The sequence below is a fragment of the Urocitellus parryii genome, chromosome 3 (assembly GCF_045843805.1).
Source record: "Urocitellus parryii isolate mUroPar1 chromosome 3, mUroPar1.hap1, whole genome shotgun sequence".
In the NCBI taxonomy this organism is placed as follows: Eukaryota; Metazoa; Chordata; class Mammalia; order Rodentia; family Sciuridae; genus Urocitellus; species Urocitellus parryii.
This window is the reverse complement of record NC_135533.1, coordinates 68,508,363-68,535,186: the sequence shown is the minus strand read 5'-3', so window position 1 is coordinate 68,535,186 and position 26,824 is coordinate 68,508,363. Positions and strand designations below refer to the sequence as shown.

The window sequence follows — 26,824 nt, the reverse complement described above, 5'->3', positions numbered from 1 at the left end:
ACCTGCTGTGGGTTCCAGTTTGCCTACTTGATACACATAAAATGTCAGAATTCGAAAGCAGTGTCTTAACCACGGGAGAGACAGAATCTGCTAACTTCCAACAATATATGTGAAAGTGCTTTTAAGTGACATTTCGTACGGGTGACTCAAAAGCAAGTCTGGACTCTATTCTGAGATCCGACACCGCTGAAAACCTGTAAGGCTCAGCTCCAGCACCCAGACAAGACCATAATGCCAATACGCCCCTTTGCCAAGCCACGCCTCTCCGGAAGCACGCACGCGTGCACACCAGCACCTCTGCCGCGGCTTTCAGGGCTGGCGCTGTCACGCTCTATTGCGCATGCCTCAGGGCGGGGACGAAGCCGCCATTGACCAGGAGGGCAAGTGCAGGGGGGAGGCAGAGGAACAGTACGGTGTCGGGCGGGTAGACCCGAACGGCCTGTGCGTCACTTCCGCTGGGGCGGGGCGGAGCTGAGTGGGTGGAGCTCCGGCTCCTGCGCTTGTTTGTGCTGGAAGCTCAGCTGATGCGGGCCGGCCAGAGTAGATGTCAAAGCCGGGAAGAGACTAGTATCCACCGTGGCCTGTGATTGCGGCCTGCATCCCGGTAAGTGGCCGCGAGAGGATGGGGACGGGATGAGAAGCAGGCTGGTCGCTCCGGGCACTTGTCTGCCTACGGGGTCCTCCGTCTCTCTATCCTGGGCACTTCAGAGTCAGGGAAGATGCCCGGCTTCGTGGAGGTCCCAGCAGCCAGGCACCCAGTGGCAGCCGGGTCCGGAAGGGGCCGCGGGTCCCGGGGCTGATTGGTGAGCAGCGCCGCCTGCCCCCCTCTGCTTCTTCGGGTGCTGCCGCCTCGGACGCGGTTGGTTTCGCTTGTCCCTCCCTGCGCCTCTTGTCCCACCCCTGCGATTTGCCAGTTTCGCGGAGTCTGTCTCCTCTGGATTGTAGTATTCTCCAGCAGGTCCCTGGTGACTCTCAAAAACAACTTCTCTGTTTTACATTGATCTTGACTGTCACTGTATACCTCGTGCTTTCATTGCTAGATATTTCTTTTTCGCCCCACCCGTATTTGGCCCAGTCACTGCCTGCTTCTACTGCTTAAGCGGATTCAAGTGCGTGTGCTTTTTTTTTTTTTTTTTTTTTCTTTTTTTTAAAGGTGAAGCTGTGTGAATCGTATTGCAATACTTCCTACCTTCTTGCCATTTCTGTGATTATGCTGAGAGGAACCTGGTTCCACCCTAGTACAATGATAACTTTTCTAAGTGGTGACTAAGTGGTGACTCTTCAAGAGTCAGCAGAGATGTGACCTAAGGGACTATCATATAGTAGTTTTAAAAATACTATTTTTATTTCCAGGAACAGTTGTATTCTGGATCCTAATTGTTGAGATGTCAAAAATGACAAAAGTATGTTTCAGGATCTCAAGAAAAAGTCATTAAAATAATGTAATATAAAGAACCTTAAAATCTGAGAATTTTTAAAAAGTACACTAAGCTGTAAACTTAGTTTATGCTTGTGAAGTAGTTGTATCAAGCTTATTTTAGCTATTTTGTTAAATTTCTTATGCAGATTAGTGTTACTTTCAGTATAAGAACATGTTATTTCATAATTTTTATTAATTATACTTTAGTGTTGATCTTATTTTTCTGAGATCTAAAATAAAATCCTGTAAGTAGTGTCCTTTTCATTAGTGATGTTGGATGGTGGATCAGTTTCACTAGTTTATATATTCACTTGTTTTCACATGCAGAGTTGATTCAAGTACAGTTTGTACTTTGAGTTGTTTTTTTCCTTTAATTGAGACAAGGATTGTGCTGAAGCATGGACGTTGCTTCACTTGTGGAACATACATTTATAAAAAGGTCAGAGTTAGAATTCTAGGCCCTAGACACCTTCCTGTCCTGTCATTTCTCTGCTTTGAACTTTCTCTCCTATATCTTGTATTTTATCCTGTTTAATGTCCATTACTTTTTAAAAGTTGCTCCTGAATTTTGGAGGATATCTTTTCTCCCATGCTCTCTCATTTCCTTGGAGGGCGTTTCTTTCTCTTCCTAAACCTGAATGTCACTCAAATCTCTACTACACATGTTCTCTCTAAGCCAGAGCTTTGATATTTGAAACCCAAGGAATACTATAGTAGCTCTGGGAATATTTCTGAAATGTCTCAGAAGATATAATGTATATTTGCAAGTAAGCATTTTCAATAAAGAGGAGCATTTATCAGGTTCAAGAATACTCAGGTAATATATACCATAAACTATCCTTTGGTAAATCTGTGCAGTCTAATGGTTTCAGGTGTCACGCGCTGATAATTCCACATGTGAATCCACAGTCTAGGTACATTTTAATTTATATACCCCAACTTGCATTCTGTAAATCCAAAAGAAAATTCGTTTTTTCCTCATATTAAATTAGCTCTTTCCTAGTTTTTTCATATTCACAATGGTATTTTCCCTCTGTGTCTGATTTAGAACCATAAGTCAATTCTCTTGACACCTACTTCTCCATATCCCATTCTTGGTGTCACCAATCCTGTGTTTCATTATTCAATTAGTTTCCTTGACCTGTTACCAGATGTGGCTTACAGTAGCCCTCTTTTCCATTCCAATACTGTTACTTAGCCAGGACCCTTGTTACCTTTTTGGCTACATTATTGCAATGATTGCATAACATCTGTAATTCATTCTTAGACTTCAATATGGGCCTCCTCCTGGCAAATCCCTTGATTCCTTTAGTTAAAACTCCATTTCTATCTAAGCCTCTTCTTTCTGTTTATTTTTATTTTTTGATATTGGGGATTGAACCCAAAGGCGTTTCACCACTGAGCCACATCTCCAGCCTTTTTTTAAATTTAGAGACAGGGTCTCACCAAATTGCTGAGGCTGGTTTTGAACTCACAATCCTCTTGCCTCAGCCTCCATGCTGATGGGATTATAGGTGTGTGCCACTACGCCTGCTTTTATATAAGCCTCCATTGTATTTTTACCGACTCTATATTTGTTATTCTTTTCTCATTGATGATGGAACTTTGAATTATTTTCCCCATTTTTGCACTCTTGACTTAGGTTTGACTGAATTCACTCTCAAAATATTTATCTTGAATTTCTAGTGTTGGCATTTGGTAACAAGTTAAACTTGTTGATCATCCTCTAAGTTTTGTAATTTTTGCTTGATAGTCATAGTTTTCTGAGAGGAGTATATTAAAATCCCTCATTTGGATTATAAAATCATTCGCCTGCTATGGTTTCCATTTCTTTTCTTTCTTCTTTTTTTTCCCTTTATAGTCTATAGTTCTATGCAAAGTTGAAAGATACCTTTATGATAACTCATGATTATTAAATCTTTTTGGAAAGAGACAATGCACACTTCTTAATCACAGTCTAGTCTTACATTGCTCTGTCTTCGCCTCAATCTTGAACTCATCTCAATGATTAATCCTCTTTCTGACTTCCCTTCATCCACCTTGTGCATGCTGTTTTACTGAAGGCTAATTACTGTCTCCAAAGTTTTGCTTGCTTTTTCCTCTTAGAAAGTTTTCCCCCTAGATTCTCTTAATAATTTACTTCCTCACATAAGATCCTCTAGTAAAATGTCAACTCACTTCTAATTATACTTCTAAAATAGTATTCTCATGTCCTTTTTCTCTTACCTCCTGCTTTATTTTAATTCATAGCACATCTCATTCTGATGATATACATTATTAGTGGTTATTTTTTTTTTATTTTCTAAAATATTGTGTTGGCCCACAAGATTACCTGAAGTTTAATAAGTAAATGGCTCATTCTTTTTATTATTATATAGTTCCCCCTTTTTATGTTTATGTAATGCTTTTCCCTTAAATTTCCTTAAGACTGTGTCCTTTATATTGGTTTTTACATAATTTCCTCTCAATCCTTTATTTACCTATTTTGTCATTAGATTATAAGTGGGTCTCAAAACTAGCATGTAGCTGGTGTTTTCATTCCCAAAATTTTGCTCTTCCTTTTTACTTTTTATCTATGTCTTTTGTTCGCTTTATTTTTGCTTCTGATATATCTCTGAACATTTTAAATCTACTTATTTTTTCTGTATTTCTGAATCTTGGTTGCACATTTTCTTATTGGCTGCATTTGGTGATCCTCTCTGTAGGTGACAGTTCATCTCCTTGCATGTTTTGTAATCTCTGTGCTTAAATTCAATGGTAATTGTTTAGTGTGGGAGTCTAGTTGCCCTGGGCTTTGGAAGTGTCTTTACTTGGTGGCTTCAGTTGACTTGGAATTCCAGTTGTCACCAGCTGACCGGTTTCATTAGGGTCTCTGCACCATGAGGGTAGTTTGACTATATGCCCAGACCTCAAGTTCAACTTGTAGATTTCCCTCCATTGGTATGAATTTTTATCTACAAGTAGTTTAAATATATTTTATCAAGGGCTTTCCTATTAACTTGTTTTCTCACATTGTCTGCAAATCAAGTTCAGATGAGCCAAGAAAGCAGACAGGTTTACATTTTTTTCTGTCCTTTCCCATAAATGTTTTAAAATAATATGTGCACATGCAATATTATTTGAGACTACTATCTGGATAATGACAATAGGTTCTTAGTTTTGTCTTCCTCAATATCATCTTCTACCTTCCCCTCCTGTAATCTCACTAGGTCCTACAGTAAAACTGCACTACTGCACAATTTCTTAGTGTACTCATTGTGGATTTTTTACATGCTTTTGTTCTGTTTACATGTGTTTATTTGCTACCATCTGAACCTAATGCTTTCTGTTTTGGAATGTTATTTAATTATTAACTCAATTCCTTTAATAAATATAGGCCTATTCAGATTGTGTGTTTCTTCTTGTGAGTTTTGGCAGATTGTGTCTTTCAAGGAATAGGTGCATTTCATCTAGGTTATCAAAATTATGGGCATATAGTTATTCATAGTATTTCTGTATTATCCTTCCAAAGTCCATTGGATAGTCATGTTCCTTCTTTCATTTTTGAGGTAGTAATTCATGTTTCTTTCGCTTTCTGTGTCTTCATATATTTTGAGGCTTCCAGTTATCTTTCTGTTATTAATTTCTAGTTTAATTAATTCATGTGGTCTAAGAACAGACATTATATGATCTATGTTCTGTTGTTTTTTATTACCCAGAATATTGTCTTTATTGGTGAATGTTCCACATAGGCATGGTATGAATGTGTGTTTTTCTCTGTGATTTAGTAGTTTAAAAATGTCAATTATATCCAGTTGATTGATGGTGTTGTGAAACTGTCCTTACTGATTCTGTGTGTTTTCCTTTATGAGTGAAAATAACATACCTACTCTTGCTTCCTTTTGATTAGTGTTAGCATGGCATATTTTTCTAATCTTTATGTGTCTTTATATTTAAAATGGGTTTTTTACAAACCCATTGGGTTTTGTTTGTTTTGTTTTATTCACTCTGATAGTTGGTCTTGTCTTCAAAGCACTTAAAGTCTGGTGTCACATAAACTAATCAAATAATTAACAATAGGAAGAAAAAATAGCATAATATCTAAGTTGCATATTAAATTGTGTGTTATAGAAAAAAAATCTACCTATTGGGAAACTTTCCTAGATTAGCTTCTTTTCTAAACATCTTATTACTCAAGCTAAAAAGGGGAATTATTTTCTATTAGTTTAAAAGTGAAATCTGTATCAGGTATATTGGAAATATATTCTTTTTTCTTTTGAGGCAGTTTGCTAAGTATGGTTCAAATTTTATATTATACTCAATTTTGATTTTAACTTAAATCCTAATTTTTCTTTTTTTTTTTTTTTGTGTTTGCCATTTTAGGTAAGACCATGAATTATGGCATTTCTTAAATGAAGCATTCACAAATGAAGTGAGAGAATGTCATATAGAAAATAAGTGATTTTTAAGTTATGTCTTTTAGTTTGACTATAGATATATATATTTACCTCCTTAGTAATGCAAGAAGTCTTTGTGGGAAGCAGAGAAGCAAGCAGCTGCCTTTTGGGTGTTTACCTAAACATTTCTGGAGGATAAGCCATATCAGTCTACAAAGAGGTTTCCATGCCAGCAAAGTAAGATGTAAATGGACCAAAAATGAAGCTTATTCTTGGAGTAAGCACTATTACTCCCCAAGCAACCATGGTTTACATAGTGGAATTTTGAAACTCAGTACTTCTGCTCCTAAGGGACTTACAAAAGTAAGCATTCATATGTCCCGTATTAAAAGTACTTTGAACTCTGTTTCAAAGGCTGTTTTTGGCAATCACGATGAAATGATTTCACGTTTAGCTCAATTTAAGCCAAGTTCTCGAATATTAAGAAAAGTATCAGATGGTGACTGGTTAAAACAGAAAAATTTTAAACAAGCCATCAAATCTCTGAAAAAATATAGTGATAAATCAGCAGAAAAGTGTCCTGTTGCAGAAGAGAAAAGTCACATTACAGATAAAGAAGATTTAGGTAAACAAAGCCTTTTTCGTTACTCAACTAGCATAACTACAAAATTTGGAGAGTCGTTCTACTTTTTATCAAATCATATTAATTCATACTTCAAACGTGAGGAAAAAATGTCTCCAAAAAAGGGAAATAAACATTTTCAGGTCAAATCCGAACTTGATGGTGAAAAGACTCAAGAAAAGAAGTCCATATCTCCAGATCCTGGCATCCTGACTGATAAGCCAGGCTCTGGATCTTCCATAGATACTGTGGACAAGCCTGCAAGTCAGAGTGGAATGCCTGATGTTCTTCCAGTTTCTACTAAACAAAGTATTGCTAACTTTCTTTCTCGACCCACTGAAGGTGTTCAGGCTTTGGTAGGTGGTTATATTGGTGGACTTGTCCCCAAATTAAAATATGATTCAAAGAGTCAGCCAGAAGAACAGGAAGATCCTACTAAAACTGAGCAGGCTGTCAGCAAAGAAAAAACTGCAGAGGAGAAAAAACACTTATCTCTTCAGCGAGAAAAGGCAAGTGTTTTTCACTGTGATTTGATTGTGTTAATTTTTGTCAGATTTTTAAGTTTCATTTCCTAATAGAACCTAAGAAACATTAGCTATTTGTTAGAACAGTTTCATATTCTAAATATATTATGTATGTATGTTATGTCTTTGTAGATTATTGCAAGAGTGAGTATTGATAACAGAACCCGGGCATTGGTCCAGGCATTAAGAAGAACAGCAGACCCAAAGCTCTGCATTACTAGAGTTGAAGAATTGACTTTTCATCTTCTAGAATTTCCTGAAGGCAAAGGAGTGGCTGTCAAGGTAATTTCTAATTTATTTAATCTAGCTTTGTCTTGGAATAAAAATGTTAATAAACCTTTTTCAATGGAGAAAGCAAGGCCTTTCTCTTTTTTATTTTTTTGAAATTATTTGTAGTTTTGTATGTATTCAGTAATTGCTTCATTGATTCTGTGATATATATTATGCCAATGAATTCCCTAGTCTGTGATATAAATTATACTATTAGTATTGGCATCTATATTTTGAGGTTAAACATTTATAAAATAGAAGGTTAGTATCAGTATATTAGTTGAATTACCTAATAGCTGCCAAAGTTTTCTTACTTGCAGTATAGATGTTTGTACTTTTAACTACTCTTTTTTTTTAAGTTTTTTTTCCCTACCTTTGTTTAATTCATTTATTTTTATGTGGTGCTGAGGATTGAACCCAGTGCCTCACATATGCCAGATAGCCATTCTACTACTGAGCTACAACTACAGCCTACTTCTAACTATTCTTAAGACAAGATACATAATTCATATGTAAAGCGTTTGCTAGTTTTTATTTCATGGCCTCTCCATATTTGAAAGCCTAAGAATTTTAATGACCTTAGTACTAATGGTACTGGTAATCTTAAGTGAAACAATGAGCTTTCCCTTACCTGATTTTTGAAAATCTAAAATAGTGAACATAATTTAGACCTATTTAAATAGACTGTTTTTAGAAAGTTCTCTAAAATGTGTTTGAGTCTCTTTATCTGTAATAATACAATTGTTAAAATTGTATTAGAAATGTGTTAGTGCTTGTGTTTAGCTTGTCATTCAAGAAATTTTTAGTTCACTCATTCACATTTATTCTACTTTTTGACAAATCACCTTGCTGAAAAGGTCTTTGAATAATGCACCTTTCTGTAGTTTTATATTATATAACAAGTATATTATGATACATAAACTTTAATATTTCATGTTCCTAAAATTTGAGGTTGTCTTTCATATTTCAAAATATCCTACTTAAAAGACATTTTCTAAATATACATGTGTTTTTAATTGTTTCACATTTCGGTGATGTATATAGAAATATAATTACCATCTTTTAGTTGATTTGGGATGCTGTAACAATGTACCCTAAACTGGGTAGATTATATATAACAGAAATTTATTTCTCACAGTTCTGGAGGCTGGGAAAACAAGATGAGGAGCTGGCAGATTTGGTATTGGTGAAGGCCTTGTTCCTCAGTATTGTGGCTTGTTGTGGCAAACTTATGGGGCAGGAGGGGCAAGGACACTAATCTCATTCATGAGGCAAAGATCTCATGACTATCACTTTCCAAAAGGCCCTCCTACCTCTTAATTGTGTTGCACTGGGTACTAGGTGCTAGGTGTCAACCTATGATTTTTTTTTTTTTTAGAAAAAAGGAAATAGAAGGTTTATTGCTTTGCTAGCAAAGGAGAAACACAGGGACTCCTCCCAGAGGCTATAATTCCACCCTTCAGCAGGAACTGGGGTACTTATAAAGAGATGATTCAAAGGCTAGATTCCCATCTTCTCTGTTGGCATTGTAATTTCCTTGTTAATTTGGGAGGTAGTCATTTCTGAGATCTTCAGATACTATCCCCTAAGTCTGGATTACTTCCTTCCTAGCTTAGGTGAGTGCTCAAGGACAGATAACTCTGTCTAGGATGGGGAAGAAAGGTAATCCTGTTTCCCCTGAGATTAGGGAGGAGCTGGGAGAGGAAGAATTAGAAAACCAACAGATATGGAGTAGAAATAATAAATTGAAATCCTGTTTGAAATAAAGTCTATCCAAAAAAGTCTCTAAAAAAAGAAAAAAAAAGAAAACCAACAGATGAATTTTAGGGAGAGACTAATATTAAAGAACCATTTTAAACATTCAAGTATCACACACATACATTTGTAAGGATAAAGTTCACAAATTGAACCCAGATGAAGAAGCAGAATATTACCAGTGCCTCAGAAGTCTCTCTTGTATCCCTTTTAGTCAGTCTCCCAAAAAGGCAATCACAGATTAGTTTTGGCTAATTGACTTCTTTTACTCAGTGTATTGTGTGGTCGTTGTCAATTATTCATTCTCATTTTTTCATGTTTCATTGTGTGTCACATTTGTTGTAATGTTGTTGGATTTCTGAGTAGTTTTCAGTTTTAGTCTGCAATGAAAATTCTTGCTAATTGAAACTTTGGGGATTCTCTTAATGTTTCACAACTGATCTCAAATCTAAGGACTCTGCAATACCAAGAAAAAAGGGGTTTTGGAAATGGATATTCAGGTCAATTAATACTTTAGATAGTTTGAAGAAAATTATTGTTCTTCCCTAAATAATAAGCATCTGAAAACAGTGAACTCTATAAATTGCTTAAGGCAAGACAGTGTCATATGCTCTGCTGAGAACTTTCCCAGCTAAAGTTTTTACCCATTTTTTGGGGGGTGGGAGGTTAGCCAGCTTTTTATTATTGATTTGTATAGTTTCCTTATTTGTTATGGCTAGGTATGTGTGTGTCTTGAAAATATATTCTTCCACTCTGGGATGTATCTTTTTCTTTAATTTTTTTTATTTTTTTTTTTTAGTTTTAGGTAGACACAGTATCTTTATTTTATTTATATGTGGTGCTGAGGATTGAACTCAGTGCCTCACGCATGCTAGGTGAGTGCTCTACCTCTGAGCCCCAGCCCCAGCCCCTTCTGTTGTTTTTTGAGGAATGGATATTAGTCCAATTTATATTTGTCTTTGTGTTCTGTTGAATAAATTTTTTGGTTTTGTATTTTCTTCTAAAATTTTGTTTTACCTTTCCTGCTTTTATTTACTGTTTATCTAGAATAGATTTGGTTGCAGTGTGTGAGATGAGAGTTCTGCCCTTTTTTTCTAAATATACATGTCCAAGTGACACAGAACCATTTATTAAAAAGACTTGTCATAAATGTGGTCACTAATATGAGTCTGTTTCTGGACACTGGATTTTGTTCCATTGGCATATTTATGTGTTTTTGCTTTAATACTATGCTGCCTAAATTATTGTAGGTTTACAATAAATTTAACATTTGGTAGTATAAATCCCCTAACTTTGTTCTTCCTCTTAATATTACCTTGGTTATTCTTGGCCTGTCATTTCCTTATGAATTTTCAAATTAATTTATCCATAAAAATAAAAGAGAATAAAATCATGTGGAAATTGCTTTGAATCTATGGAACAATTTAGGGTAAATTTTATCTTTGTAATATGGAGTTTTCCATGCCTTGAATTTGGTATATTATTCCATTTTGGTAGGTCATCTTTATGTTCCCCCAGTATTTTCATTGAGCATCTTGCACATCTTTCATTGAATTTACTTTGTAGATATCTGTTGCTTTTTTTTTTTTATTGTTGGTCATTCAAAACATTACATAGTTCTTAATACATCATATTTCACAGTTTGATTCAAGTGGGTTATGAACTCCCAATTTTACCCCGTATACAGATTGCTGTATCACATCAGTTACCCTTCCATTGATTGACATATTGCCTTTCTAGTGTCTGATGTATTCTGCTGTCTGTCCTATTCTCTACTATCCCCCCTCCCCTCCCCTCCCCTCCCCTCCCCTTTTCTCTCTCTACCCCTTCTACTGTAAATCATTTCTTCCATTTGTATTATCTTGTCTTACCCCTCCTTTCCTCTTATATGTCATTTTGTATAACCCTGAAGATCGCCTTCCATTACCATGCGATTTCCCTTCTCACTTCCTTTCCCTCCCACCTCTCAACCCTGTTAATGTAAATCTTCGTCTCAAGCTCTTCGTCCCTACCCTGTCCTTGTTTCCTCCCCTTATATCAAAGGAGTCATTTGGTATTTGTTTTTTAAAGATTGACTAGCTTCACTTAGCATAATCTGCTCTAATGCCATCCATTTCCCTCCAAATTCTATGATTTTGTCATTTTTTAATGCAGAGTAATACTCCATTGTGTATAAATGCCACATTTTTTTTATCCATTCATCTATTGAAGGGCATCTAGGCTGATTCCACAGTCTTGCTATCGTGAATTGAGCTGCTATGAACATCGATGTAGCAGTGTCCCTGTAGCATGCTCTTATTAGGTCTTTGGGGAATAGACCGAGAAGGGGAATAGCTGGGTCAAATGGTGGTTCCATTCCCAGCTTTCCAAGAAATCTCCATACTGCTTTCCAAATTGGCTGCACCAATTTGCAGTCCCACCAGCAATGAACAAGAGTGCCCTTTTCCCCGCATCCTCTCCAGCACTTATTGTTGTTTGACTTCCTAATGGCTGCCAATCTTACTGGAGTGAGATGGTACCTTAGGGTGGTTTTGATTTGCATTTCTCTGACTGCTAGCGATGGTGAGCATTTTTTCATGTACTTATTGATTGATTGTATGTCCTCCTCTGAGAAGTGTGTGTTCAGGTCCTTTGCCCATTTATTGATTGGGTTATTTGTTATCTTATTGTCTAATTTTTTGAGTTCTTTATATATTCTGGTTATTAGGGCTCTATCTGAAGTGTGTGGAGTAAGATTTGTTCCCAGGATGTAGGCTCCCTGTTTATCTCTCTTATTGTTTCTTTTGCTGAGAAAAAACTTTTTAGTTTGAGTAAGTCCCATTTGTTGATTCTAGTTGTTAACTCTTGCGCTATGGGTGTCCTATTGAGGAATTTGGAGCCTGATCCCACAGTATGTAGATCATAGCCAACTTTTTCTTCTATCAGATGCCGTGTCTCTGATTTAATATCAAGCTCCTTGATCCATTTTGAGTTAACTTTTGTGCATGGCGAGAGATAGGGATTCAGATTCATTTTGATGCAGATGGATTTCCAGTTTTCCCAGCACCATTTGTTGAAGATGCTATCCTTCCTCCATTGCATGCTTTTAGCCCCTTTATCAAATATAAGATAGTTGTAGTTTTGTGGATTGGTTACTGTGTCCTCTATTCTGTACCATTGGTCCACCTGCCTGTTTTGGTACCAGTACCATGCTGTTTTTGTTACTATTGCTCTGTAGTATAGTTTGAAGTCTGGTATCCCTATACCGCCTGATTCACACTTCCTGCTTAGTATTGTTTTTGCTATTTTGGGTCTTTTATTATTCCATATGAATTTCATGATTCTTTTATCTATTTCTACAAGAAATGCTGTTGGGATTTTGATTGGCATTGCATTGAACTTATAGAGAACTTTTGGTAATTTCGCCATTTTGATGATGTTAGTTCTGCCTATCCATGAGCAGGGTATATTTTTCCATCTTCTAAGGTCTTCTTCTATATCTTTCTTTAAGGTTCTGTAATTTTCATTGTATAAATCTTTCACCTCTTTTGTTAGGTTGATTCCCAAGTATTTTATTTTTGGGGGGGATACTGTGAATGGAATAGTTGTCCTCATTTCCGTTTCAGAGGGTTTGTCGCTGATATACAGGAATGCCTTTGATTTATGAGTGTTGATCTTATATCCTGCCACTTTGCTGAATTCATTTATTAGCTCTAATAGCTTCTTTGTAGACCCTTTTGGGTCTGCTAGGTATAGAATCATATCATCTGCAAATAGTGATAATTTAAGTTCTTCTTTTCCTATTTTTATGCCTTTAATTTCTTTCGTCTGTCTAATTGCTCTGGCCAGTGTTTCGAGGACTATGTTGAACAGAAGTGGTGAGAGAGGGCATCCCTGTCTTGTACCAGATCTTAGAGGGAATGCCTTCAATTTTTCTCCATTCAGAATGATGCTGGCCAGTGGCTTATCATAGATTGCTTTTACAATGTTGAGGTATGATCCAGTTATCCCTAATTTTTTTAGAGTTTTGAACATAAAGGGATGCTGTACTTTGTCGAATGCTTTTTCTGCATCTATCGAGATGATCATATGGTTCTTGTTTTTAAGTCTATTGATGTGGTGAATAACATTAATTGATTTCTGTATATTGGACCAGCCTTGCATCCCATGGATGAATCCTACTTGATCATGGTGTATAATTTTTTTGATATGTATTTGAATCTGATTTGCCAGAATTTTATTGAGGATTTTTGCGTCAAGGTTCATTAGAGATATTGGTCTGTAGTTTTCTTTCTTTGAAGTGTCTTTGTCTGGTTTCGGAATCAGGGTGATGTTGGCCTCGTAGAACGAATTTGGAAGTTCTCCCTCTTTTTCTATTTCCTGAAATAGCTTGAAAAGTATTGGTGTTAGTTCCTCTTTAAAGGTTTTGTAAAACTCTGCTGTATACCCATCCGGTCCTGGGCTTTTCTTAGTTGGTAATCTTTTGATGGTTTCTTCTATTTCCTCTATTGTTATTGGTCTGTTTAGGTTGTCTATATCCTCCTGACTCAATCTGGGCAGATCATAAGACTTAAGGAATTTATCTATGCCTTCACTATCTTCTATTTTATTGGAGTATAAGAATTCAAAGTAATTTCTAATTATCTTCTGTATTTCTGAAGTGTCTGCATCCTGACCTCTCTATCTGACATTCCATCTGTTGCACCTATTACCTCTTTTAAAGTTGAGTTGACCTGCATTGCCTGTGGTCCTTTCTTTCCTTGTCTTTTCATACTGCTGGCGTTTCTTTCTGCTTGGTGAAACTGTTGTGTTTTTGAAATTTTCCCTCTATTTATTTATATTGCTCTTGTATGGTTGAAAGATCACCTTGCAGGGCAGGTAGTGGCTGTGATCCTCCTCCAATTTGTGTGATCCGTCTGTTACGCTGGCAGGCCCTAGGTCAAAGGTCCGCCTACCCAGCAGGCACGAGGGGCACCTCTGTCACTCCGCAGGTTGCTGGGCCTGACCTCCCGATGGGTCGAAGATTCGCTTAGCTTGCAGGCACTGGGGGAGGGGCCGGTTCCACCCCTCAGTTGGCCGCTCAGCCCGATCTGCCAGTGGTCACAGCCCCGCCTACCTTGCAGACACTGGGGGAGGGGACGGGCCTGCCCTTCAGCAAGCCGCCGGCCCTGTCCTACTTGTGGGTCCTGTCCGCGTTCCCTGCAGGCGCGCGTAGCTGTTCTCTCACTCGGCAGGTTGCTGGACCTGACCCGCCCGTGGTTTGCAGGTTCGCCTAGCTTGCAGGCCCTGGGGAGGGGCCGGTTCCACCCCTCAGCAGGCCGCTGGGGCCATCCGCCGGTGGTCAGGGTCCCGCCTACCTTGCAGACACTGGAGGAGGGGACGGGCCTGCCCTTCAGCAAGCCGCCGGCCCTGTCCTACTTGTGGGTCCTGTCCGCGTTCCCTGCAGGCGCGCGTAGCTGTTCTCTCACTCAGCGGGTTGCTGGACCTGTATCTATTGCTTTTGAATGATAATTTTATTATTTTTATTTTAGCATCTTTTATTAGTATTTATAATGGGAGGATCACCTCTTGGTCTTTGATCATTTCATGCTGGGACATGCATTCTAGATGTTGGACATCATGAATAAAAACAAATAATAGCAGCAATAACAACAACACTCCATAGGATCCAGATTCCTTTTTCCAGAGAGTTGATTTTGTTCCTGGCTTGGTGTTATGGGGCATTCATTCAGTTAGGGTATAACTGGGTCAAGGCTGGGTTATAGTTTGGTTAATACCCTTAGTTTTCCCTATTTGGGAGCCACCTTCCTCAGGGTTTTCAGTCGAGAGCCTCTGTGTTGACTGCCACCACTCTCATCAGTTATACAATCTCAAGAGTTAAAAAAATGGGGCTGGGGATGTGACTCAAGCGGTAGCGCACTCGCCTGGCATGTGTGCGGCCCGGGTTTGATCCTCAGCACCACATACAAACAAAGATGTTGTGTCCGCCAAAAACTAAAAAATAAATATTGAAAAATTCTCTCTTCTCTCTCTCTCTCTCTCTAAAAAAAAAAAAAAAAAAAAAAAAAAAGAGTTAAAAAAAAAAAGAAAATTCCTACTCTTGAATTCCAGAAGTCCTCATCTTAGCTTTCTCACCTTTTCATATCTCATTGTTTCAGAATTCTGCAAATGTCCGAGGGTGAGCCTTGGGTCTTCAGTTTTGTCATTCTAAACTCCATGAGACTAAATGCTCAGCTCTTCTCTGTTCAGTTGTGGCCCTTTGTCTGATTCAGGCCCAGTTTTTCCATCTTTTTTGTTTCTTCACAGAACCAGCAAGTGCCCTAAGGAAAGAAAGACTATAGTTTATCAGCTCACTTTCCAGCAGTTGTCCCTTCTTCAGATTCCTTCTTTCTCCCATACTCATTGCCTCAGCAGCTCTACGATGCCTTTAAACAGATGGTGCTTTTCTTGCATTTTATCAAGCTGCTCTAGTTTTCTTGGCATGAGCATTGATCTGTAACAAAGTGTTCCATCCTAACCAGAGAAGGAAATTTGCCTTTCTAAACTCCACTGGTTGTTTAAGTTCCTATAAGGGCACTTTGAAACTCATTACTAGTCAGGGACAAAAAAAAAAAAAAAAAAAAAAAAAACCTTTAGAGCAATAGTATTTCAGATTTGATCATAAAAAAAGAAAATGGATGATACATTGAAAAACTATTTCCTGGCCTACAGATTACACAGCAGAAGTGTATCTACCACTTAGCCATTTCCTTAAACCTGGGGTATTGACTATATAAAATGCTCCTGTGTGAGTAAGCTCAGTGTAAAACCCTAAGAGTTAAGCTCTTTTTATATTTTATTTTTTAGTTCTCGGCGGACACAACATCTTTGTTGGTATGTGGTGCTGAGGATCGAACCCGGGCCGCACGCATACCAGGCGAGCGCGCTACCGCTTGAGCCACATCCCCAGCCCCTTAAGCTCTTATCTGTCACTAACAATATGAAGTTTAATATTTAAATCTTGCAGTCCTAGTTTTATTTACATAATTATTTATTTTATTTTATTTTTTATATTAAGAGAGAGTGTCTGGCTGTGTTGCCCAGGCTGGCCCTGAACTCCTGGGCATAACTGATTCTTCTCCCTCAGCCTGTTGAGTAGAGGAACTACAGGCACATGCCAGTGCCCCATCTTAAACTTATTATTTAATTTTAATGGTCATCTTTTATCTTCTGTCTCAGTTTTATTTTATAAGTCAACATTTGCTTATATTCTACTATAAGGTCTCTTTTTGTTCCATGTGCACTATACACAACATGGTTTATTTGTTTTCTTTTGATAACAGTTTAATTTCTAATACTGAATACTATGAAGGAGTTTTATCCTCTTCAGGATTCGGACAAAATATGTATAAAATTTATGATGTTAACCTTTTGTTGTCACAAATAATATTTTTAAATTTGTATTAAGCAAGTTATATTTTCTCTAAATTTTAAACACTGCACATTTTAAAGAAGATATATGGCTAGAAGTTACTTTTTCTCTGTTGTATTAGGACAAATATATCCTAAATACATATTGATATTAACATGTCAAAAACTAAGCTATAATGTAAATTAGTGAGAAAATAATGTATACTTACACCTTTATTTTATGTGATGATCTACTTGAGTTAGTTAAAAATAATCATCCATTTTTCTTCTCGATTTGACAAAAGCAACCAAATATTTTTTCTCTCAATGTAGGAAAAAATTATTCCATATTTATTACGACTGAGACAAATTAAGGATGAAACTCTTCAGGCTGCAGTAAGAGAAATTTTGGCTTTAATTGGCTATGTGGATCCAGTGAAAGGGAGGGGCGTCCGAATTCTCACAATTGATGGTGGAGGAACGAGGTAAGGACAGAAAAATAACTTTTAAAAACCTCAGACTCGATTCAGCCTTAGGCATCAAAAAAACTGATTTGATGTATTTATATTATTCTAAAATCAAATTCTAAACTGCAATATGAAATTGAATTTTTTAATTTACATGAGTCTATGAAACATTTCAACATATGAATCACTTTTATTTTAATTTGATCTAGTATTTATATTTTATTTTGATGTTTTTAAATGTTTTTGGTAGTTCAGGAATTATCAGCCATTATTCTTTAAAAATCTTAGGAATATTTTGTAGTTTCAGCTTTCTTTTATATTTCTTACTCATGTATGTCAGTCACTAATCAATAAAGTGATTGAGTGGCTGGGGATGTGGCTCAAGTGGTAGAGCAATCGCCTGGCATGTGTGCGGCCAGGGTTCGAGCCTCAGAACTGCATACAAACAAAGATGTTGTGTCCACCAAAAACTAAAAATAATAATAATAATAAATATTAAAATTCTAAAAAAAAAGTGATTGCTAGAAAAGGAGTCTATGTCAATAACTCCCTGGTTTCCTGTCTTCCCTTACACATGCTAGTTCTGGTGTTATACAAGAAATAAATGCATTCTTTGTTCAGAAAGAGATAATTTCATTACCAATCTTCAGTCTTACTACTTTGTAAGATTTCTAGTGACTTTCTATTGGCAGAATTAAGGCACAATTTGAAACTCTAAATTTTATTATGTGGTGAGTAAGTGCTTTTTTTGTTCTAGGAATGACCTGGCCTATATCGTGTATTGGGAATAGAACTTTTCATTGAATTTTTTTTTTTTGGATATTGTCCCAATGTTGAGAATTGTCCATATGGTATATATGCCCTAAGTTGACCTATACTTCCTGGGCTATTTTTATCTTCTCACATTCCTTTATGAAGTATGTCAGGCCTTTGGCAAAGATTTAAAAATGAATGAACAAATTCAGCAGCATTAGTGAATACACCTTAATGCAGAGGTTTGTCCTAAATTTACTGAATTTTTAAAAAATAAATGAATGAAAGGGAGCTAAAAAATCTGACTGGGCATGGTGGAGCACAACTATAATCCCAGCAGCTCGAAAGGCTGAGATAGGATTGTTAGCTCAAAGCCAGCCTCAGCAACTCAGAGAAAGGCCCTGTCTCTAGATAAAATATTAAAAAAAAAAATGGGCTAGTGATGTGACTTAGTCTAAGTTTAGTGCCCCTGGGTTCAATCCCCAGAGGGTGTGGGGGAATCTGTTAAACTATGTAAAACACAAATATATAGAAGCATAGGTGACCCATTGTTATGATGAAAGAATAAACCTTTGTATGTCATCCCAAAGTTGGTCAGGTGAGGTTTTAAGTATTTTTCAGAATTGGAGTATTTTAAAAAATATCTTATCCACACATCTTTGTGTTCTAATTCAAATAGATACTAATACACATTTTTAGATGTGCTGCAATACCACAAGTTTGATACCTTTATTTAGATATTGAATTTTTAAAAATAATCCTAAATGTTTGGATGGGCAATTTTTACTAATGCTGATTTGCATATTAGTTTTCATGTTAACACATAAACTATAAAAGCAGTTGATAGGATTATTTTATTCAATGACTTGGATTTATTTTCCTTGAAATAGGAATTCTCATTTTGCTTTTGATTTTTTTCCCATAGGGGTGTAGTTGCTCTTCAGACACTAAGGAAATTAGTTGAACTTACTCAGAAGCCAGTTCATCAGCTCTTTGATTATATTTGTGGCGTAAGCACAGGTAATGATTATTAGGTTAAAGATCGTGGTTATATTATGAAATGTTGGGCATTAGTTTCATGTTTTGATGTGAATAATTTTTCAATTTGCTTAATAAACCTGTAAAGATATTTATTTTAAATAAGTTAACATTCAGAAAGATTTTAATGTGCTTTTATAATATGTTTTCAATAAACCACTATAACAAGGGCAGATTATAAATTATTGCTTTATGGTATATTCATTGTAAGGAAAGCAATGAAGCAGAAGGCAGACATTGTACTTAAACCAATAGAAAATTAAAGGTGAATACTTTTTTTTTTTTCCTCTGAGGGGAGTCTCTCAATTTGAAGATTGCTCCCTTTGTCATTTTTGTATGGATGTTTGAAGGCAGAATTTAAATTGAGAAATCTGAGAACGTGTGTGTTTAAAAAGCTACTTTTAGGGCTGGGGATGTGGCTCAAGTGGTAGCATGCTCGCCTAGCATGCATGAGGCAGTGTATTCGATTCTCAGCACCACGTAAAAATAAAATAAAGGTATTGTGTCTACCTAAAACTAAAAAATAAATACTTTTTTAAAAAGAGCTACTTTTAGCAGGACATTGGGGCACATGCCTGTAATTGCCAGTGACTGGGGCATGAGGATCACAAGTTTACGGCTAGCCTGAGCAACTTAGTGAAACCCTGTCTCAAAATTAAAAATTATAAAACAGCCAGGGATGTAGCTCAGTGGTAGAGTGCCCCTGGGTTCAATCCCAAGTACCAAAAAAGAAAAGTTACCTTTAAATATTGCTAGTTGGGTTGGACATGGTGGAGTATTCCCATAATCCCTCTGAAGTCTGAGGAAGGAGTATTGCAAGGTCAAAGACAGCCTTGGCAATTTAGCAAGGCTCTAAGCAACTTAGTGAGACCTGTTCTCAAAAAACAAAACAAAACAAAAAATGAAACACAAAAAACCAACTAAATAAATAAATAAAGAGCTGGGGACATGATCGGTGGTGAGGTACCCCTGAGTTTAATCCCCAGTAGGAGGGAGAGGCAGGGGATGGGGACCAAGAGGTGGTTGGTATATGTATAGAATTCTTCTATCTTTTTCTTTCATACCCCAAAGCTTTCTCCTCCCTTTTATCTTTATTTAAGGGTTAGGCCAATGAGACACACTAGATGGCAGTGTTTCCTACCAATTACAACTAGTACATGAAATCAGCTATTTAAAAAGAGATCCCAGAGTGTGATTTCTTTAATTACATTGACTCTAGAACCAACTTGAAAGAGTAGTTGCTTACTGAATTCGTGAGTTATTAAATATACTGTGTTCTATGACTAAATCAAAGTAATTATTGTGAGAAATATCTTTAATAACCATGATATCTTTCTTATATATATTTTTTTCTTTCTTATATATTTAATATAAAGAAATATTTTTGTATATTTAAAAATTTTTATAATTACCATCTTGAGGTAGATGTATTTTATCATTTTGGGGACCTGGTAAAGCCCTTTACATGTGTTGTCCCAATACAAGGGGCTTAGGAATTTTAGTTGTTATTTTTTTTGCCATTTTACAGGTAAAAAAAAAAAAAAATGGGATTGAGAAGTTAAGGAACTTGTCCCAGGTGACATAGCTAGAATTGACCCAGTGTTAAAGCTAGAATTTAAGCCAAGTCTATGACCCAGGAGTTCTTAAAATTATAAGTGCAGTAACATCAATGCTCATAAAAACTAAGAATTTTTTTTCTTTTAGGAGCCATATTAGCTTTCATGTTGGGATTGTTTCATATGCCCTTGGACGAATGTGAAGAACTTTATCGAAAATTAGGATCAGATGTATTTTCACAAAATGTCATTGTTGGGACAGTCAAAATGAGTTGGAGCCATGCATTCTATGACAGTCAAACATGGGAAAAGATTCTTAAGTAAGTTATAATTCTTTTTAAAAATGTTCTAATTATGTAGGTATATATGTATATATGTTTTAAAATACAAAAAATATGAAGAAGACTCAAATTACTAATACCATTAATTGGAGATAATCACTGTTCCTATTTTAATGAATCACATTGTAGTCATAAATTCTTGGGTTCATGTGTATGAGATTTGCATATAAATGAGAAAATTACCTTTTTAAAAATTTGAGACTATGTTGTACATAGACCACAGTTGCACACTGTTGTTTCTGAAGTCATTATTCTAAGCTGTTTAATAATTTTTAAATTTCTTTCCAAATACTATGAATCAAAAAGTATAAGTGGAAAGTAGAAACTTAAAATCAACTACAATCCTATTGTTCAAAGCTGTAGACCTTGCAATGTATTTCCTTCTAGGTCTTTCCTAGATTGTATACATTTTTATAAACATTTTGTACAGCTGACATTACAGTTGTAAATTAATATCTTCCCCCCTTTTTCCAATTTTATTAAAATTTCTTGACACATTTTTAAATATTACATTATACTACAGAATGTGACAGTACTGTGATTTCTTAACCATTTCCATATATGATATTTATGGGCATTCAAGACATTTATATTGCTTTTCATTTTTTGTGATTATGAACATTGCTTTGATAGAAAACTTTAAATTTATGTCCATATTTCAGAATAGACCAATAGATCAGTTTGTAAGAACATAATTATTGAATCAAGTGTTGATGTCATTTTAAAATATTCATCATTTGGAAATAGAGAATATATAAAGAAAATTACCAGTAATTCTACTAAGATCACATTTCTTTCTAGAATTTTTTACAGGTAGAGAGAGAGAAAGAGAGAGTGAGTGTGTGTGTGTGTTCATTCCTTTCACAATTTGGGGATGATAATGCACATGTAATTTGATATCTGCATTTTCATTTAGTATTTATCACAGTCTCTCATTAATATTTTTGAAACATTTTGATGGTGTTCACTCTTCCCTTTAATGAATGTACTATTTTTTTATTTTAAAAATTAGCTATTGAAAAAGAAGGATGCTTAAGATGTCATTATATTTCAAAAAGAAAGTTTCCATGGACATCTTACATCTTTACTTTAGCTTTAAGGAAAATTTCTAGAATTACAATTTTGGGTCAGAGGGTATGCATGTTTTAAAAATCTTTTTTTAAAAAAAAAATATTTATGTATCTTTAGTTTTAGATGGACACATTATTTTGTTTTTATTTGGTGCTGAGGATCGAACCCAGTGCCTCATGCATGCTAGGCAAGCGCTCTACCACTGAACCACAACCCCAGCCCATGTTTTAAAAATCTTGACAAGTACATATATATATATATATATATATATATATATATATATATACACTTATCTACCAGAATCAATTTGTATTTATCTTAGGAAATATTTTTTAAAAAAAAGAATTTTTTTTTTTAAGTTGTAGGTGGATACAATACCTTATTTTATTTATTTATATGTGGCACTGAGGATCAAACACAGTGCCTCACATGTGTTAGGCGAGCACTCTACCCTGAGCCACAACCCCAGCCCAGCACTCAACAATTTAATGTTTAAAATGTATCAGTTTGACAGTTTTTGAAACCAGTATTTCAATTGATGTCACTTTGTTTATTAGTAAGTTTCAATATTTTTTGTTTTTTGACTATTAATTTTGAGGGCAAGGTCTTTGCTTATTTTACTGTCAGAATGTGGCACACTACATTGTATTTATAACCATATATTGAAAAAGTACTTTCTAATTAATCATCTGTTTAATGAAGAAAGTTAAAAATTTTAATTTAGCCACATTTTTATAATGATTTTAGCTTTGCTTTCATACTCATAAAGTCTTTTCTACCCTGAAAGTAGGTAAATATCTACATTATTTTCTAGTTCTAAGGTTTTATTAAACTTATATTTTTAGGTCAACTGAAATTCATTTTGAGACATATTGTGAGAGGGTCAAACTGTATTATTTTCTCATTAATTTAAATGTCCCGGTACCATTACCAAATAGTTTTCCTTTTTTTTTCACTGATTTAAAACACCATCTTTATCTGTTTACATGAGAGTATAATGTCCAAGCTTTTTATTTTTCCCTTTGATTTTTTTTTAATTCTGTAAATTTAGTTTTGAGCCTTTGTATAAGGTGTTTTTAAATGAAATAATGAATCTCCTTTATTCTTTTTCATAATTCTGTTAACTATTTTCATTTAATTTTCAAAGTGAATTTTTGGTTACCTTTCTCATAAAAATCTTACTAATATTTTGATGGAAGTTAATGTGAACTGTACAGGTTATATTGTGGAATGTTGACATCTTTCCAGTTGTGAAATCTCTCCATCAATTGTTGCAAATATAAAAATGTTACTTATTTTAGGTCTTTTGCATTTACTAGAAAGAAGAACTCCTATCAGTTCTCATGAAATCATAATACTGCTTCTTAAAGATTTTTAAATAAAGATTTAAAATTTTAACATAAAATAATCACTTTACTGTGAAATTCTTTTTCATTTTGTTTCTCATGAATCTTCATATTTGCATTATTACTATTTCATTTTTGCTTTTTCAGAGACTTCTTTATTTTTAATCATAGCTTTGATAAACTTTTTATCCTTTCTTTGATTTTTCTCTTAATTGTTGTAGCAAAACAAACTAATTCTCAAAGTCAGTAGCTTAAAATAATAATGATTTAGTCTCTGATTCTGTGATTTGATTGGGCATTTCTTCTGTGCTTGCCTGTATTCAGTTTTGCTACTGGCAACTGGTAGCTCAGTTAATATGGCTGGAACAGCTGAGTCTCTCTTCACATGGTCATTTCTATCCTGGGCTTCATCTCTTTTTTTTTTTTTTTTTTGAGAGAGAGAAAGAGAGAGAGAGAATTTTTTAATATTTATTTTATAGTTTTCGGCGGACACAACATCTTTGTTTGTATGTGGTGCTGAAGATCGAACCTGGGCCGCACGCATGCCAGGCAAGCGCGCTACTACTTGAGCCACATCCCCACCCCCCTGGGCTTCATCTCATCATCTCCATCTCAGCATTCTCAGAGGGCAAGCCTCAATGCATAATCACTTATCAAGCCTTGGTCTTATCCCTTGTTTGCTGATATCTCATTGCTTGAAGCTTCTTAAACCAAGGATCTGTGTTGGAAAGGGCAATATATAAGGACATGGATTCGAGGAAATGTGATTCACTGGGGGCACTATTGTTATACTCTGCCGTACCTATCCACTGGTTCTTTTGTTTGTCATGACTTTTTAAATCTTGCTGTTTATTGAGAACACTTTCGTGTTTGTTTTTTCCTATGATGATGACTTTATGTTATTTTGTGGGTACTATTTTGATTATAGAATCAGTAGAATCTGAGATTGCTAAGAATTTTTTTTTCATATGTTGGTCTTTCTGTAATAAGCAATTATCATTCCTTTCTCTTCAAATTTATATTCATAAATCACTAAAGCATTTTAGCTCTTTTAGTAAACCAAGGTTTAAACAACAATAATAAAGTTTGAACTTTGCTTGAAAGTGTGAATGCCCCCAGAATTTCTGTTCCAAATATATATCAAGAGTCTGTAGAACAGTAAAATTGAATTGATCTTCATATAGAAGAAACATATAGATCAGGTTGGGAAAGATAAGGATCTTGTTCATTTTGGAAAGTATTACACTAGTACACTGATGTTTATAAAAGCTTGTAAAGGGTAAATCACCAAGCAGTTTGTAAATATTATGCTTATTTGAGATTTACTAACAGTTGAGAAACTTAAGTGTGATTTGAAAAAACATCATTAGGAAAATACTACTTAGAGGAAGATTGATAAAGCCATAGTATTTGCAAAGCAGAGAGAATAATCTTTAAGACTGAAAAAAGTCTACATTGAAATTAAATTCCCTTGTAATGGAATTGTAAAAATTGCTGCCCATTAATTCAAATACCAATTGAGATGTTTTTACAAGCAATTTTTATAACATTGGCTCTGTGTTACCCACTAAAGCAAGTTTAATGTCTAAATGTAAATGTCTTGACCTGGTTTTTAGGTAAGTATACTGTATAAACACTTCTGTAGACTTTTTAAATTTTACCCTTGGAATTGAACCCAGGGGCACTCTACCATTCAGATAAAACCTTTTGCTCCCACCACTATTTAAAATTTGTATTTGGGACTGGATCTCACTAAGTTGCCCAGGCTGGGCTTGAATTTGTGATCCTCCTGCCTCAGCCTTCTGAGTCACTGGGGTTACAGGTGTGCACCACTATACCTGGCACTCCTGCAGTCTTAACGAAGCTTCTATATCCTGGCAGCAGGACCCTGAAAAAAATAGATCTATTCTATTTTTATGCCTTTGTTCTTTATAGGTACTGGCTTTTAGGATGTTGCCATCATTCAGTATCTCTCTCAAACTACACTCTATCCTATATTTATTTCTTCACCTCAGAACTATACTTACAGTCTGAATCAGAGATTAATAAATCACTGCATATTGTTTCTTGTGCATTAATTGGATTGTAAGCCTCTTAGGGGAAATTGTTGTACTTCTTTTTGTTCCTTATAGCACCTTAAGAAAGCCATCTGCAAATAATTTCATAGTGCATGTTTTGGGCTGGGGATGTGGCTCAGTGGATGTGGCTCTTCTGTTGCTCTTGAACTCTGGTCTTTCATGTTTTCCTTCCTTGTGCAGTTTATCAACTATGTGCCCCTTGTGGCAGCACTGTACTGGGCACTTTGGATGGATTCATAAGCAACCACAGACATGGAGTTTATAATCTATTCATGCAATAGTCACACAGATGAGATATATTTTTCTGAAATAAGATATGTGAAACACAGAAATGATTTTCTCTGCTTGGCATGGACAAGGCCCTAGTTTGATTCCCCAGCACCGCCAGGAAAAAAAAAAAAAAGGGGCGTGTTTTGCTGGTTGTGGTGGCATATGTCTGTAATCCCAGCAGCTCAGGAGCCTGAGGTAGGAGGATCACAAGTTCAAAGCCAGTCTCAGCAATTTAGTGAAGCCTCAGGCAAATTAAGGAGAACCTGTCTCAAAGTGAAAAATATAAAGGGTTGGGGATATGGCTCAGTGGTTAAGCACCCCTGAGTTCAATCCCTGGTACCATTAAAAAAAAAAAAAGTACTTGTTTTCTGATTCTTAAAGAAAATCATTTTGATGTATATTATTTCTTCTTTTTTAAATAAAGGGATAGAATGGGTTCTGCACTAATGATTGAAACAGCAAGAAACCCTACATGTCCTAAGGTAAGTGTAGTGTATTATCTTAAATAATACCCATTTCTAACAAGGTCTGACAAAAGCAGTTATTCTGAGGGCTCTTTTGTTAAGGAGAAAAATTCTAAGAAATTTCTGCTAATAGATTTTATTCTTCTATGATGATCTAGGATGTGATGATTAGATCTTTTGTATATCTAGTAAAAGTATTACAAAGGTTTAAAAACATGAAAGTCTGAGACTAAAAATAAGGAAGAATTATTTTATAATAATTATTTTAATCAAATTTAGGAAAGTTATAGCATTTCCTCCCCTAGATTTTAAAGGATAAAATCTATATATCATATATAAGCTCAGTATAGCTCCCCATTTATTTATTTGAAGTTCAATGACCTGAGTATTACTTGAGTTTGTTTTCTTTAATAATACTTGCTTGATTAAGGAATATAATTTATGTGCCTAAGAATCCCATGCAGCTTATATGTATTCTCGGATATCAAGGTGTAATAAGAAAAGTCCAATAGATACAGCTCCTCTGTTGCTCTTGAACTCTGGTCTTTCATGCTTTCCTTCATTGTGCAGTTATCAACTATGTGCCCATGTGGCAGCACTGTGCTGGGCACTTTGGATGTATTCATAAGCAACCATATAAACTCATGGAGTTTATAGTCCAGTAGAGCAGTTTAGCTATTCATTCAATAATCACGCAGATGAGATATATTTTTTCTGAAATAAGATCTGTAGAACACAGAAACAGTTTTCTGAAAGCACACATTTAAAGGGATGTAAAAGAAGGCTACTTTGAGATCTTAATGTGAAGGCTGATGAGTAGGAGCATTTCTGGCAGAGAGACAAAGGGAATGGGCTGTGCAGGAGGAGTCATAGACAATTCCAAGAACTGAAAGAGTTCCTGAAGACTACAGCCCAGGAACCCAAGGGCAGCATGTGCGGATAAGGCTGGCGCAGTAGGCAGATCAGACTGTGTACAGGGCCTTATAGGCTGTGATAGCTCTTTTGGAGAGGATCCTGGGATGAACTCTGTGCCTCTTGCTTCTTTCCCTGTATCTTCAGGGCTCCATTTCTATTCCACAGAAGTTGTTGACTTTGAATAAAAGAA

General features: G+C 35.7%; 1 protein-coding gene across 1 annotated transcript in view; it reads left to right on the top strand.

The window, feature by feature from the left end:
• The first annotated feature begins 409 nt into the window (after positions 1 to 409).
• The window catches only part of Pnpla8 (patatin like domain 8, phospholipase A2), a 44,449-nt gene continuing 18,034 nt past the window's right edge, over positions 410 to 26,824 (top strand). Inside the window, exons 1-7 of the mRNA XM_026408110.2 lie at positions 410 to 604; positions 5,783 to 6,927; positions 7,075 to 7,224; positions 16,669 to 16,820; positions 18,481 to 18,575; positions 20,298 to 20,469; positions 25,680 to 25,737. Coding sequence (XP_026263895.2) covers positions 5,872 to 6,927; positions 7,075 to 7,224; positions 16,669 to 16,820; positions 18,481 to 18,575; positions 20,298 to 20,469; positions 25,680 to 25,737 — 1,683 coding nt within the window. The 5' untranslated portion in view covers positions 410 to 604; positions 5,783 to 5,871. The remainder of the gene's footprint in view (positions 605 to 5,782; positions 6,928 to 7,074; positions 7,225 to 16,668; positions 16,821 to 18,480; positions 18,576 to 20,297; positions 20,470 to 25,679; positions 25,738 to 26,824) is intronic.